General features: G+C 40.6%; 2 protein-coding genes across 2 annotated transcripts; both read right to left on the minus strand.

Moving 5' to 3' along the window:
• Positions 1-270: 270 nt before the first annotated feature.
• Positions 271-2002, minus strand: LOC147560405 (putative F-box/LRR-repeat protein At3g58920). Its single transcript, XM_086659267.1, has 3 exons — positions 1082-2002; positions 516-680; positions 271-423 (listed from the first exon to the last, which is right to left on the minus strand). Exons 1-3 carry the CDS (start codon positions 2000-2002, stop codon positions 271-273), a joined length of 1239 nt encoding a protein of 412 aa, XP_086515393.1.
• Positions 2003-11073: 9071 nt separating this feature from the next.
• Positions 11074-11778, minus strand: LOC147560406 (uncharacterized). Its single transcript, XM_086659269.1, has one exon. It carries the CDS (start codon positions 11776-11778, stop codon positions 11074-11076), a length of 705 nt encoding a protein of 234 aa, XP_086515395.1.
• Positions 11779-15818: the final 4040 nt, after the last annotated feature.

Below are 15818 nucleotides of genomic sequence, written 5' to 3' on the forward strand. Positions count from 1 at the left end.
TTCATATGTTATTGTATTAGGAGAGGCTCCTAGGCAAGTCTTCAAATCAGCTTTAGAAACTTTACGATCCGAAACCCTCTAAGTCTTATTCAAGAATTACTTGGGCAATTGAGGATCCTCGAGCAAAAGATAATAGATCCTCGATACTCTTCTCCTGTTGTCTCTGCAGGATTTTCACTCGGTTTTCATCGCCACGTTTTTTCACGATTTCAAGTCTTGATTTCATATCTTCTTTATATATGACCATTTTCTCCAAACTTAATGAACTCTTTAGCATAAGTTTACAAGCTCCATTTCATTTGCTTCGCCATAAAAACCCCTTATCTCGACTTTCTTAAGATGACTTACAAAATTGGGAGGAAGAAAATCGGGTTTCCAAATTGTCTCATCGTCATCGTTGAATTTTATATAATCCTCAAACTCCTGCAAAACCCCATCAAATTTTCTCAAAGGATAAATCGTTGAATGTGGCAAAAAATGAAAATCCGAAGTTCGCAGGTTGAATTGATACTCACAAGAACTTGATCAAAATGTATTGAGAGAGTCTCTAAGTAAGGAGCACTCCTTAATAAGCCCGATATATTGAGAGAACCGCTATCTTCTGGGCATGGTTTTATCGTTAAATGCCTCAAGTTCTTGAAAGTAGTAGGCATTACTATCACACCATTTGCACTTAGAAGCTTCATAGTCGAGAAAAAGAAAAGAATTAATTTGAGTCAGTTTTATGAAATAACTATTGTGCCCCTGACCATAACAAGTTCGACTCAGCCTATTCATATTTGGAAGATTCAGACGAGTCATATTCATACAAAAAAAAGAACACCGGCTAAGACTCTAACAATACTTAAAATATGGGAAATGATAAAGTTACAAAAGATTTTGAACAAAAAAAGGTTCCAAGCTGATGTGGCGGGTGTGGTTTCAAACTTTGACCAAATCTAGGCCGTTGAGAGATGAAAATCACAACCGCCACATCAGCTGGGAATTTTTTTTTGTCAAAATCTTTTGTGATTCTAGCATCTCTCCTTAGGAAAATGATTGTAGAACATTAGATTCAAACATGTCAAAAAGATCAATATACCTCAATACACGAGCTACATAGTGTTAAAATCTTGACACGACTGAGATTCTTAAGAATGTCTTTGAGATGCATCTCTTGAAATTCGTGATCATGGAGGTCAAGTTCAGCTTCAATAAGATTCTCTCCAGTGATGATAGAGAAATGTTGAGGCAAAATCCCTGCAAATTTAAATTGTGAAAGAGCTGGAATGTTGATTTCAATCCACTTAACATCATCTTTGCCATTGTAGCACAATTCCAACACGAAAGACTTGAGTTTCGATCTTGGGTGATGGAGACAAAGAAAAGGGGAAATAGGACATTTAATTAGTTGTAATTCTTCAAGGCAAGGAGAATTCGAGATGAAATGGTAAACTGAGTCTCCAAGTAGTACTACTTTCTTCATAATTGCAGTCTTAAGGGACACGAAATCCTCGTACATAGAGGATATAAACTTACAGTTGCTTAACTTCAGCTCGGTGAGTGATTCATTTCGGAAAGAAGATTGAGGTAAAGTGTAGGTGGATCTCTGGATAAGCCCTTCGGTTTTATTCGAAAAGTCTAAATCAAGTGCTGAACAATTGCTTACCATAGCAAATTTAATAAACTGACGGATTTGATGAGAATCAACTCTGAACACAAACATGTCAAAACCAAGTCGGAGTTTGTGAAATTTTTTGATCTCACTATGAAAAAACACATATTCGACAAGCTCAAGAAACATACATTTTCGATCCTCCAAGCTAAGCTTATCATATCTTTTGGAGAAAGAGATAAAATCTAGGTCTAGAATAGGAAATTCAATCCATACGGATTTCCATCTTTTCGACACGATACTCATCAAAACTGCCTCCTCACTAGGAAGTAAAGTAAGAATGTGTACTAAAATTTCGTTGGGCATTCGACTTATATGATCTGTATCATCTCCTCTTACATTATCCATCTCCTTTTTCTTTTGTAGTAGGATCTTGATTTTAGAACAAATCGATCTTAAGGCGCTATTCCTTCTATGCCTACTGTTAAACATCAAACATGCGAGAGACGGGTACATTTTTTACCGAAAAACTAGTGAAGCAGAGTATAGTTGACCTGAAATGAGATTAGGGCATTATTATCAATTACTAAACATTGCAGGGTTTAGGGTTTATGAAGAAGAGTTGAAGCAATTTACTTACATGTTGAAGCATGGGTTGAACAGGAAATGAAAGTAGCTAGAGAGAGAGATGAAAAGGAAAGATGGTCATACATTAGTGCCCCTACCCATATTTATTCACAAACTTACCAAGGAAATCCATTAGATTTGAAACCAAAGATTTGATTTTTTTTTTGGAGAAGGAGACTTAGATTCTTATGAGTAAGACTCTAAAGATTCTAAGTTGACCATCTAGAAACGTTCTACGTTTTACTGCAACGTGTCTAATATTGAAATTAATACTGACACGATCTTAATAGATTGAGTTCAGAGTTATTAGACACGATCTTAATAGATTGAGTTCAAAGTTTGAATCATTATTTTCTGTTACTTTTGAAGATTACAATGCCATTAGCATATCTCATGTGTTTTTAGTTTAAAACAAAAATAGAGACAATCAAACTTATTGTCACAATGTGTAATGAGTCTAATATTGAAATTAATACTGACACGATTCGAAGAGATTGAGTTCAGAGTTATCAGACACACGATCCTAATCGCATAAATGAATCTTTAATCCATCATAGGAAGAAATCTGTTTCACTAGTTGATAGGGCTAGTTTACCTCATTTTACTGTGCTTTCTCTAATAACACCACCAGCATCTTTGACTAAGCAAACTAGGCCACTAGAATCAGGACACGTGGCAACCAACTATTGGTGGTACATCAAGATTGTTCATTCCTCATTACACAAGATTGTGATACCCGGGAAATTCAAAAAACCGTTGGTTTCTTGATTCTTGGATTCCACAATCAAGGAAGTTAGTTAGTAGTAAAAGACTTCAACTTCCACCACACCCAATGAGCCCCCTCTTAGGATTTCCACCACCACCACCACGGCCACCTCTATTTCTCCTTCTACAAAAGTGAAATCCAGACATTAAAAATTTCCTTTGGCATCGTACCGACTCCAATAATTATCACAACCCCTAACTAAGGAGTGTTGAGATACGTGTGTAAACACGTGATATAAGAGACAAATCGAGATGAGGAGATCTGACGATCATGACTATTCCAAGATATTTGAAGATATGTGAAGATAAAGAATATTCAGTTTCATATATTTAGAATATTTCTTGTAATATATCTAATATTATTATTTGATATATTTTATATTGTTTCTTAGTTTAGTTAGGAGAAACTAGGAAACCCTGACCCTAATTTCTCTATAAATAAGAAAGGGTTCTAAGGATTAAAGCATTCGATTACTAAACAATCATTGTACCGAATCACCACAATTGTGGTTAATAAAGTATGTAGCCATTCTGGCTTTTCCCGAGGATGTGGTCGTGAATTTCTAAACCTCGTTAAATATGGTGTCATTTATTTATGTTCATTTATCTCGAATTATCACATTACCGTGAATTTCTACATGGTACCAGAGTCAAGGCGATTGTTATTATCTATGAGAAGTCTTCCTCTTCTTCATGAAGATCGATTCAGACAAGACTAAACCAAAATCAATTTATCCTGGTTTGAATCTCTTGTTCTGATATCTTCATTTGAACTTCTCAAGTGTGAAGAAGTTCCCCTCTTTCCAACCATTTTCTTTCGTTGTGATTCTATTTCCAGTTACTTTGTTGATTTGTTCGACTTTTACAAAATTCTCTTGTGTTTATTGTTCTCAATTCCAAACCGAGAACACCGGGTAGAAGATGACATTATGTTATCAGTTATGGCTAATGAGGTTTTCAAGAAGAGTGTGAAGAAGTTTTTGGATGTGATTATTTCACTCATTTCTTCAAGTCGGTCACTTCAAAAATTTTGTGTTCCGACTTGCGGGAGGGTGTTGAGATACGTGTGTAAACACGTGATATAAGAGACGAATCGAGATGAGGAGATCTAATGATCAAGACTATTCCAAGATATTTGAAGATATGTGAATATCAAGAATATTCAGTTTCATATATTTAGAATATTTCTTGTAATATATCTAATATTATTATTAGATATATTTTATATTGTTTCTTAGTTTAGTTAAGAGAAACTAGGAAACCATGACCCTAATTTTTCTATAAATAAGAAAGGGTTCTAAGGATTAAAGCATTCGATTACTAATCGATCATTATAACGAATCACCACAATTGTGGTTAATAAAGTATGTAGCCATTCTGGCTTTCTCCGAAGATGTTTTCGTAAATTTCTAAACCTCGTTAAATATGGTGTCCTTTATTTATGTTCATCTATCTTCAATTATCACATTACCGTGAATTTCTACAAGGAGAAGTTTGGAAGAGGACAGCTCTGATAAGGGTGTTTCTTCCCTTCGATAGAGTTTTTGTGTTTGTCTACTTTTCACGACCTCCACCAAAAAAGAGAAGACGAGAGAGAGAGAGTAATTAGAAAATAGGGGGAGGGTAAATTTTAATGAAAATAAGATTGCAAACATTTTCTCAAGGAATTCGTTAACAGGGTGCTGAAGTTGAAACTGGTCAAATATTAGGAGCTAGATAGGAATTACACATTTTACATCTTCACCACAACCACCACCACTGTTGTCACCACCATCTCTACCCTCACTATCATCTCATATGTCTAGTCTTTCTCCTTCACCCTCATTTTTTTTCCGCCACCACCAACATCCCATAAACTCTTTGAAGCTATTTTTCCCAATCTAAAGTGGTTATTCTACGCCTAATTAATAAATAATTGTGTTTGGTAAATTTCTAGACAGCTGCTTTGGGGCCAAACTTGAAATAGAATTTCGATCACAGTGTAAATTTTGTCCACTAAAAACTAAGTGTTGTTTTTTTGCTTCCCTTTGAATTATATTTCTATATGAAATATTTGTAAGATTCTATTTCTTCAAAAAATTTAACTAAAGTACTTTACAAATATAATTAAAAACGTAACCAAATTTACCTACGTATTTCTTAAGATCATTCAAAGAAGATTAAATAACAATAAGTTGATTGGAAGAAAAATTTAGTCCAAAATTGTCGTTTTTTAAATATGATAAACCATAGTGTAAGACGAACGATTTTTTTTATTGAGTCGATCCAGAAGGTATTTAATACGGTAAATTAAAACATAATGTGTTAATAGATATTGTTTGATTTATTTATTTAGGTGTTTCTTTTTTTAAAGTGCCCCAGGAAAAAATAAATAAAATAAAATCTGGCTTCGCCACTGTCTATTCTCATGAGTCTGACTCCTCTCTCCTACCTTTTCTTTTAAATTTTTTGCTCCCTCTCTCTTCTACTTTCTTTTTGTTTCTTATTTTCCTTCTCTTGATTTTCTTTTGTCATTCGTTTATTTGAGTTGAGTTTGACCATCAGGAATTTCGTTGAACAAATTGCTAATATCTTATCACCTTCTAATAATGAATGTTTAATGTCTCTCTTGATATTATTTCTTTTAAGAAAAAAAAAAATTGATAATTATTATCGGTGTTTTTTTTTTGAGATATGTTAACTAAAAACCACAATATTAATACAAAGCCTACTAACTTAAAACGGAAATAAAAGAAGGTACTACATTCCACATTTTTTTCTGATAATTATCTCTTCCCAATTCAGCATGTGCATCTGCTTTAGCGATGCATTCCCTGGGAGCATACGAGAAAATGATGTATGAGAACTGGTTCTGGAGATCTAGACACTGTGAGATGATATGTCTGGACTGCCAGTGTAAACCGACACTCTGTTCATTGATGAATTTGATGATATTTTGATTGTCGTTTTCAATGTAAACGTGTTGGATTCGAAGTTGGATTGCCCATAGGATGCCGTAGTGTATGGCTAAGCTTTCACATTCTTCTGAATTTTGTCCTCTGACTGAATCTGCTATGGCTATGATAAAATTTGATTTTTCATCATGGATGATACACCCTATTCCAGCTGGTTCTGTAAGTTGCATAAAAGAGGCATCAACATTAATTTTGAGAAATGGTGTCGACGGAGGTCTCCATTGTTGTTGCTTTGGTTTTTTTTCCTGCACTTATTTGTCATTAATGATTCAATTTTGAGTGGTGTGGTGGACGTATTGTTGATATGATTGATCATCTGCATTGGTGATTGATTTTTAGAGTTGAAGCAATTCTCGCACCTAACTTTCCAGATAAACCAAAGAATTTTAGCATATAAAGTAGTAGTTTCCTCTTCTAATTGTTTCCATTGCTGAATTTTATCGGTGTTATACTAGCTTTTTTGTATCACACTTTTTTTGCTTATTATATTGGTACAGTATAGGCTTTAAATAATATTAAGCTTTAAATAATATTAATATTTTTTATAACTTATATTTTAGATCTAATTTTTTATTTTTAGTTAAAATTTTAGCATTGTTAATTAAAATTAGTATGGAAAACATCATTTGCAATGATCATGGCATGCTAAAACAAACAAAAGAATAATAAATAGAGTCCATGGGTATATAGACCAAAATAATGTTCAAAAAAGGTTTATGATCCAATCTTCCCAAAATATGGATGTAGACGGTGAGAAGTCTACGGGTCGGAAGTCAGAAGGTCGGTAGCGGAAACGTCTTCTGGAATTCCAAACGTCGAGTTCTTGATTGATGGGCACCAGCAACGTGTGAAAGAAACCTGCAAAAGAAGATGAACAGACACAAACAAACCCGTGAAGGCTTGGGGGACACCGGGATGGTGCCTGACAAGGGCCCTCCGACGGTCAAGTCAGCAAAGTATTACAGTGGATAATAAACGAAAAGCCGAGGGTATAACCGTTGATGTCTTATCGGGGAGTGGCTAGGCTCGTAAAATGACCGGAGTTCGAATATACGGGAGTCAAATGATCAGAAGTACGAGAGTAGATGTTACCAGAAGCGTCGAGCAAGAAGAAGGTTGTGATCTCCTCGAAGACGTCTGGAAGCGTCGAGCCGGAAGCGTCGAGCAGGAAGCGTCGAGCAAGAAGCGTCGAGCCGGAAGCGTCGAGCAAGGATAAGCTTTAACACCTTTGAGGCGTCTAGTAGTGTCCACGACCAGAACCAGGTGAACTTGTATGCAAACGTCTCAAGAATAATCGAAGAACAGAGGGCGAGTGGAGGAGAAGAAGTAGTATGGGTTGCTTTGCTCTGTATTCGATGATCTGAGAAATGAAAGTGCTCCTCTTTATATAGGCTTGAGGAGTGATCCGTTGGGAGGAGTAAAGGCTGACCGTTACGGAGTAAATGCATGTCAAGATACCTGGGATATAATGACGTGTACGCTGGCTGTACATGCACAACGGTTGTGCATGTTCTCTGGCAACTACTCTGATTGTGCATGTGCATGGTCTCACATTTATGTGAGACGTTACCATGTTATGCATGTCAATAATGGGGGAATATTCGTTGCTGGGGTTACGTTGACCAAGTCTGATATCTTTGTCATTATGGATATATTTGACATGTAGAGTATCTCTTCATTAAATAATCTCTTACACGTGGTACGTGGAGATATAGACGTGTCGAGCGCCAGACGTGTGGAGATTCGGGCGTGTGGAGCTTTGTGCACGTGGGAACTCTTTGCACGTGATTGGGCCTTGACACGAGTTTTAGGGTCTAGTTGACGAGTACCCATTAAGAGACTTCTGGGCTGGGCCCAAACAAGGACAAGCGAGCCGGGTTGGGCTTGACGTCCCGATGGACATTTTATCGTCGAGGGCCCAGGTGTAGTTTTTGGTCAACACAGTTTGTCCCCCACTCTCTAAGTAAATGGTCTATTTCCTTGGAGAGTAGATGAGGAAGAAGGAACGAGGGCGGTCCCGTTGGTTAGATGATTTCTGTGTCAGGTGTGTGAACCAGATAACAACGTTGCAGCCCTGCTTGGGAGGAGAAGTCCAGGGGACCTTCCCCGTCGTCGGGCAGGTTTCGAGATGTCCCTCGCGTTATCGGACCGCGTCGAAGGTTCGCTTGAATCGAGGCGCTTCGAGGGTCTTTCCCACGCTGCCTGGGCAGCGTGGAGCAGCGCGGAGGCTTCCCCCGCTGTCGGGGCAGCGCGGAGGCTTCCCACGCTGCCGGGGCAGCGTGGAGACCACTTTCATGCTGTCGGGGCAGCGTGGAGAGTCCACTGTTGCCGAGGTACGACGCCGGGAGTTCTTTTTTCGGGGTAACCGAATTTGGTGACTTGGCGGAGTAGTGCCATGTGGACGCCCAGGTGGCGTTTATGTCATGGATCATCAGGATCTTGCCATGTGGCGATGTGACCCATGAGTCGATGTGGCCCTTTGATCAGGGGTTGGGAGCCCTATAAAAGGGATCCTTAGGCCTTTGAAGTTCATTGTTGTGAAATTTCTTTAGAGCTCTGGATTTCTAGAAGCGGTTTTCTCCTGTTCTTCGCATTCTTCGTGATCTTCATACCAATTCTCAACAAGTAAGTCATTTTTCCATTTTTTGAAATTTCGATCCTTTGATCTGTTTTCGTCGTATGGAACTTGCTATTTTTCGTTTGTCTTACCGATCAGCATGTTCTTCCATATTAGTGCTTGTATGAAATTTCCCGTACGCATGTGAACTTGTAATAGGCGCATGCATCCACTCGTAGTAGTTATAGGGATACACGGAAACCTGTAGCTGTTGTGTAAACTAGGAGTAGTTGTAAATGTACACGCAAACTGGTAGTAGTTGTAGTACAAGTAAACTTGTAATTCGTACTGGCACGCGAGTGAACCGGTGAAGCATGTAGGAGTACACGTAAATTAGTAGCTCGTGTGGGTGTACATGTAAAGCTTTGTAATACGCGTAGTTGTACACGTAAACTTGTGAGGTGGAGGTGTGTAGACGCACTCATGAGGAGGATGCGTGTAAAATCTCCGACGTGTATCTGTGCACAGGAGAAAAAATTACTCAATCCTGTAAGTAGTACGGAATATACCTCAATTTAACGTGACTCGCCTATACGCGTTCTTGATTCGTAAGTGTCTTTATTTCGTACATGCCTCCATTTTGCACGCGATTTTCAGTTAGTCTGTCTTGTACTCGTGTGAGGCATTCCTGAGTGTGTTTTCCCTTTGATACTGTGCACACAAGGTGTGAACGTTCTTTGTATGAGCAAACGGGTTGTCTTTTATAAGTCGTGTTGACTTATGTTTTATAGATGTGGAGCATGCCGAATCTGTGCAAGTATTTTGTGCATGTAAAAAGACAAGCAGAAGTAAGAGACTTAGATTTTAAGTGAATTAATACCTCAGGAAATTCTTTATTGATACGTGTGAAGATTTCGTACATTAGTACGAGTACAAGACAATCGGGTTGTCGTATGTAACCCTTTTACAGGAAGGGTAGCAATCGGGTTGCCGAGTACATGTAAAACAGATGAGCAATCGGGTTGCTAAGTATATGTAAAGAAAATGAGCAATCGGGTTGCCACTTTGTCGATGCTTGCGAATGTAGACAGACAAACGGATTGTCTTTTAGTTGAGTTTGTTGTACATTCACACCTGGTTTGTGTTGTCTTTTCATGCGTTTTTATTGGTTCTTCATCTGTTGCTTCTTCATATGTCTTTACGTGCAATGTTGCTTCTTCACATGTTTGTATGTGCATTTTATTGCTTCTTCAACTGTTGCTTCTTCCCACGTCTTTACGTGCATTTAATTGCTTCGTCGTTCATGCTTGTTTTTTCCCACATCTCTTTGTCCTGTGAAAATACATCATGAGTGTGCTCTCCCCAGCCTAAGTGTAGTACTGAACTTTGTGCTGGACTTAGGCTGTGTTAACCTTCGGCAAGAGGTGTCTTCGATTTCCTGTGGGGGAAGAAACAAGTGGTTAATGGCATAGCCATTGACCCTCCGACGCTCAAGTTAGTCAAGTACTAAAAGAGAAGCGAAAGATGGAATATTTGAGTTTAGAGTGCGAAAACTACTTCCCATTTCCTCTCGACATGTTCTTGTGAGCGTGAAACGTGTACTGGTGTGAAGATGTTTTTACCTGCACAATTTCCGTTGAGGGGCTATAGTCGGTGGAAATCCCACCGACTCTCCGATGCCTAAGTCAGTACATGTACAAGTAGGAGAGAAAACAAAGAAGTAACAATAGAGTTTAGAAATGATACAGTTTGAGATGCACTGCATTCCAACTGTTGTTTATGTCACGTCCATCTTGTGCTTGAATTTTATACGCGCCTTGTCCTACCACTTTAGTGATCTGATACGGGCCTTCCCAAGTGGGTGCAAGTTTTCCAGCGCCGCTTTCTTTGGTGTTCTGGAACACCTTTCGAAGTACCCAATCTCCTACCTTAAACGTTCGAGCTCGTATGTTTCTGTTGTAATGACGTGCTACTTTCTGTTGGTAAGCTGCATTTCTAATGGCTGCCATATCACGAATTTCATCGAGCGTGTCGAGATTGTGATTGAGTTGTTGCCAGTTACTTTCTTCTTCCGTCCATTGGTAACGGGTAGAAGGAAGTCCTGCTTCTGCTGGTATGACGGCTTCTGAGCCATAAGCGAGTGAGAAAGGAGTTTCTCCTGTTGGAGTTCGAACAGTGGTTCTGTACGCCCATAAGACTCCTGGTAGTTCATCTGCCCAGGCGCCTTTGGCTTTCTTCAATCGTTTCTTTATTGCGTTCATGATTGTTTTGTTGGAAGATTCAGCTTGTCCATTTGCTTGGGGGTATCTCGGAGTTGAGAAGTTTAGTTTGATCCCCCATTCTTTGCAAAAATCTTGAAAGTCGAAACTAATGAATTGCGAACCGTTGTCGGTCACAATTTCTTTTGGAACGCCAAACCTGCAAATGACATTCTTCCAAATAAAACTTTTTACCTCTCTATCTCGAACTTGGTGGAATGCTTCTGCATCAATCCATTTGGTGAAGTAGTCCGTCACAGCTAACATGTACACCCGTTGTCCAGGTGCTGTAGGAAGTTTTCCTACTATGTCCATCCCTCATTTCATGAATGGCCAAGGAGATAGTATTGAGTTGAGACGTTCTGGGGGGAAATGAGATGTGGGTGCGAAGCGCTGACAACTATCACACTTTTTTACGAAGTCAATGCAATCTGACCTCATAGTTGGCCAATAGTACCCGGCAGTGAGTACTCTAGTTGTCAGACTGCGTCCTCCGGAATGATTCCCACATTCTCCTGCATGTAATTCAGTGAGGACGTACCTGGCTTCTTGTGGGGTGATACACTTGAGATAAGGTCCTGAGTATGACCTCTTGAGTAGTTGGCCATCTAGGATGGTGTATCGGGCAGCTTTAGCACGAATCTTTCTCGCTTCTCCTTTGTCTTCTGGTAACTCGTCATTTTCCAAGTATCGAATCAAGGGATTCATCCAGCTATCGATTTGATCCGTAGCGGCTACCTCTGAAGTAGGATTTTTCCACATTGCTGGCCACTCGAGCAAAACTAGTGGAATATTTTGAGTTACCTTTGTTTGAATTGAAGAACCGAGGTTAGCGAGCGCGTCAGCGTGTCCATTCTCTAGACGAGGTATCTGTGTTATGTTCATTTCTTTGAAGGAAGTTTGTAACTCTTTTACGTGAGCAAGGTATGCAGTCATCTTGGCGTCACGTGCTTGATAAGTTCCCTGTAACTGGTTGACAATGAGTTGGGAGTCTGACTTAACGTCTAATCTCTGGATTCCCATTTCTTTTGCAAGTGTAAGTCCAGCTATAAGTGCCTCGTACTCAGCTTCATTGTTTGTTGCTTTGAACGCACAACGGATAGCTCGTTGTATTAGATCTCCTTCGGGAGAAGTCAGAGCTATCCCCAACCCTACACCGTTCATGTTGCTTGAACCATCTACTGATAGGTTCCACTTCTGTTCGCTTTTGTCGGTTAAGCAAAACAACTCTTTCTTTGCCTGCATTAGTATGTTAGGTGAAAAATCAACAAGGAAATCAGCTAATACCTGTGATTTGATGGCGGTCCTTGGTTGGTATGAAATGTCATACTCACTCAGCTCCACTGCCCACTTGGTGAGACGTCCAGAAAGTTCAGGTTTGTGGAGGACATTCTTTAGAGAAAATGTCGTAACGACCACTATTGAGTGACACTGGAAATAAGGTCTGAGTTTACGAGCAGCAGTTACCAGTGCAAGGGCAAGTTTTTCTAACTGGCTGTATCGGGTCTCTGCGTCTAGAAGTGATTTGCTCACGTAGTAGACTGGAAGTTGTTTTTTATCTTCTTCCCGTACCAGCACAGCGCTTACTGCTGTTTCTGCAACTGCCAAATAAATGTAAAGTTTCTCACCTTCTTTAGGTTTTGAGAGTAGAGGTGGAGAGGTCAGGTACGCTTTGAGTTGCTGAAGTGCATCTTCGCATGCTGGCGTCCACTCGAAGTTTTTTTTGACTTGCGTAGGGTGGCGAAGAAAAGGTAGCACTTTTCAGAAGATTTCGATATGAAGCGACTGAGTGCGGCGACTCTCCCTGCTAACTTCTGCACGTCTTTTATGCAAGTGGGAGATGGAATGTTCTTGACTGCTTGTATTTGTTATAGGTTGGCTTCGATTCCTCTTTGTATCACCATGTAACCTAAGAATTTTCCTGAGGAAACACCAAATGAACATTTAGCAGGGTTTAGTTTCATGTTATACCTTTTGAGGACGTCGAAAGCTTGGCGAAGGTGATCGAGATGTTGTTCCGCTTCCAATGACTTAACCAACATGTCGTCTAAATACACTTCCATCGTATCCCCTATCATTTCAGCGAACATTCGGTTGACGAGCCTCTGGTATGTGGCTCCTGCGTTCTTCAAGCCGAAGGGCATTACTTTGTAGCAAAAGATGCCTCTTTCTGTCACAAAGGCAGTTTTCTCTTGATCATCAGGATGCATCAAGATCTGATTGTACCCGGAGAAGGCATCCATGAAACTGAGGAGTTCGTGTCCAGATGTAGCGTCAACTAGCATGTCAATATGTGGTAATGGGAAGGAGTCTTTTGGACACGCCTTGTTGAGGTCGGTAAAATCGATACACACTCTCCACTTGCCATTCTTCTTTTTTACCACTACTACATTCGCAAGCCAGTCGGGATAGTGGACCTCACGAACTGAGCCGATGTTGATCAACTTCTGAATTTCTTCGTTGATTACTTTGTTTCTTTCTGGAGCAAACTTTCTCCTCTTTTGCTTGACCGGAGGGAAGCTCGGATCAACCTGTAATTTATGAACGATAACCTACGGGTCAATACCTGTCATGTCAGCGTGTGACCATGCGAGTCATGGTGAAGCGTGAGGAATTCTACTAGCTTTTCTCTGAGCGTAGGATTCAGTCTTGAACCGATCTGTATTTTATAATCCGTTAGCTCTGGGTGAATCTGTACTTCATCCAACTCCTCCATAGTTGGCTTGTCTGGGTCACTATGGAGTAGTTGTTCTGTCTGTAATTGCTATAAGGGAGCTTTGGGCGTCTTCAAGGTGTTTTTGTAGCAGTTTCGAGACGTGCTCTGTTCGCCTTTGACTTCACGTACCCCCTACGGAGTAGGGAACCTTATAACTTGGTGGAAGGTTGATGGAACCGCCCTCATGTTATGGATCTAAGGACGTCCAAGTATGATGTTGTAGGCAGAGGGACTGTCGAGTACTACGAAGGTTGTACTCATGTTGATTCCACCTGCAAAAACAGGTAAAGAAATTTCGCCGAGCGTGTACTTTTGCTCGCCACTGAAACCGATGAGAATGGTGTGTCGGCGACATATACTCGTTTCTTCCAGTCCCATTCCTCGCAATGCATGTAAAAACAACACGTTAGTAGATGAGCCATTATCGACAAGTATTCTTTTAACAAGAACATTAGAAATAGTAAGTGAGATAACGAGAGCGTCATGATGAGGGTTGACGAGCCCTGATGCTTCACTGTCTGGGAAGCTGAGAACTTGGTCGGTGAAGACAGGTGAAGATGTTCTAGATGAGTGAGCGTCTGGATTGGCCGCTACACGTGCACTTCTTTTGGCGGCTGAATGACTGACTCCGCTTACTTCTGATCCTCCTGTGATAACCAAACATGTTTTTGTTGGAGTTGGTTCCTCTGGTTCCTTTGGATGAACATCTCTTTGGGCTATGGTATTTTTCCCTTTATCTGTCAATAGGTCAGTGAGATGACCTCTCTTCAAGAGTTCAGCTACTTCTAGTCGAAGGGCTATGCAATCAGCGGTCATGTGCCCGTGGTCAGCGTGGAACTCACACCACTTGGTATTGTCTCTCTTTTCACTAGAAGTTTTTGTCTTGGCGGGCCATCTTACTACATTGCCCATTCCTTTCATTACAGCGACTACTTCGACAGGTTCAATGTTGAGATTGTATTCTGGAATTTTGGAGCGAACAGGCGCTTGATTTTTATCACTTGGACGCCCAGAGGGGGTGCTGAATGGTTTCCTGTTCTCCCTGGACAAGGGTCCCCTGGACGTTGGATATGGTTCTGCATGTCGACGATCGGTCCTTTTGTCGGACTGTCTAGAGCGTCGATCACTGCTTCTTCCTTCATACGAGTATAACCTGTTTTGGTGGGCTTCGTCTTCTTCCCAACGAATTTCTACCCACGCCCTTGCTAACACGTCTTCCATTGTAGTGCAGTTGAACTTTGTGAGTTCTTTGTAAAGCTCTCCATCTGGTAGAAGACCTTTTCTGAAGGCGTCTACAGCAGTTTCCTGGTTACAATAAGGGATAGATACTTTCTCCCTGTTAAATCTTCCCACGTAGTCACGTAGTGGTTCTCCTCTTCTTTGGTGGACTCGGTACAAGTCACCAGAAAGTTTTTCCAACTTTTTGCTGCTGGCGAATTGTTCGACAAAAGTGTCCGTCAACTGGGCAAACGATGCAATCGAGTTATTTGGGAGGTTTGTGTACCACTGCAATGCTGGTCCAATGAGACTAGACCCAAAACTTTTGCACATGCAGGCTTCACGCAGGTCTCTTGGAATAGCTGCTGTGAACATCCTCTGTTTGTAAGAGGCAATGTGGTCATCTGGGTCAGATGTACCATCATACATCTTCATGTTTGGGAAAGAAAACTTCTTTGGCATCTCCACCAACGCGATAGCATCGACAAAGGGCGAGTCAGCGTAACTGTGAGGAAGACTCTTTTTGAAAGGAGTGGGCATTCCTGGAATACGTGTAATCAGTGCTTCCATCTCTGCCAATTTCTTTGCCATTGCCTGTTCTAGAGGAGTACCTGTAAACGCAAACGGAAGTGAATCAGAAGATACATTAACCTGAGTTGATCCGTTTGTCATAGGATACATAGTAGGTAAAGTATATGGGAGAGAAGAGTAAAAGGGGGTAGTAGTTGGAAGAGTTTGATGCGTGTGCTGGGAGACACGTAATGGTGTGACAGGAGTAGCGGTAGGGACTGGAGTCGATCCTCCAGCTGTTACAGGAACTTCTTGACTCGAGGGGCCTGCTCCTTCTGTACTTGTAGGAACTGGTCTGGCATTTCTCGAGGTATGAATTCTGGAACCTCCCGGAGTCATCATAGAAAGTTCGGTAATTTTTTCCTGGAGTAATTGGTTCTCTGCTCTAACCAACAGGTTCTCTTCTTCCAACGCTTTGAAGAGTTCAGAGTTTTCTCGTACTTGAGCGGTAAGTGCAGCAAGTTGAGCAGAAACGTCAAGAGGAATAGATGTCATGTTTTCTTCCATTTGGCCGATTGTCTTCGTTGTTAGTTGCTGAGGCCCCACGGTGGGCGCCAAA

The sequence above is a fragment of the Eschscholzia californica genome, unplaced genomic scaffold, assembly GCF_041429995.1.
Source record: "Eschscholzia californica isolate CP2 unplaced genomic scaffold, dmEscCali1.0.p SCAF_2, whole genome shotgun sequence".
Taxonomy (NCBI): domain Eukaryota; kingdom Viridiplantae; phylum Streptophyta; class Magnoliopsida; order Ranunculales; family Papaveraceae; genus Eschscholzia; species Eschscholzia californica.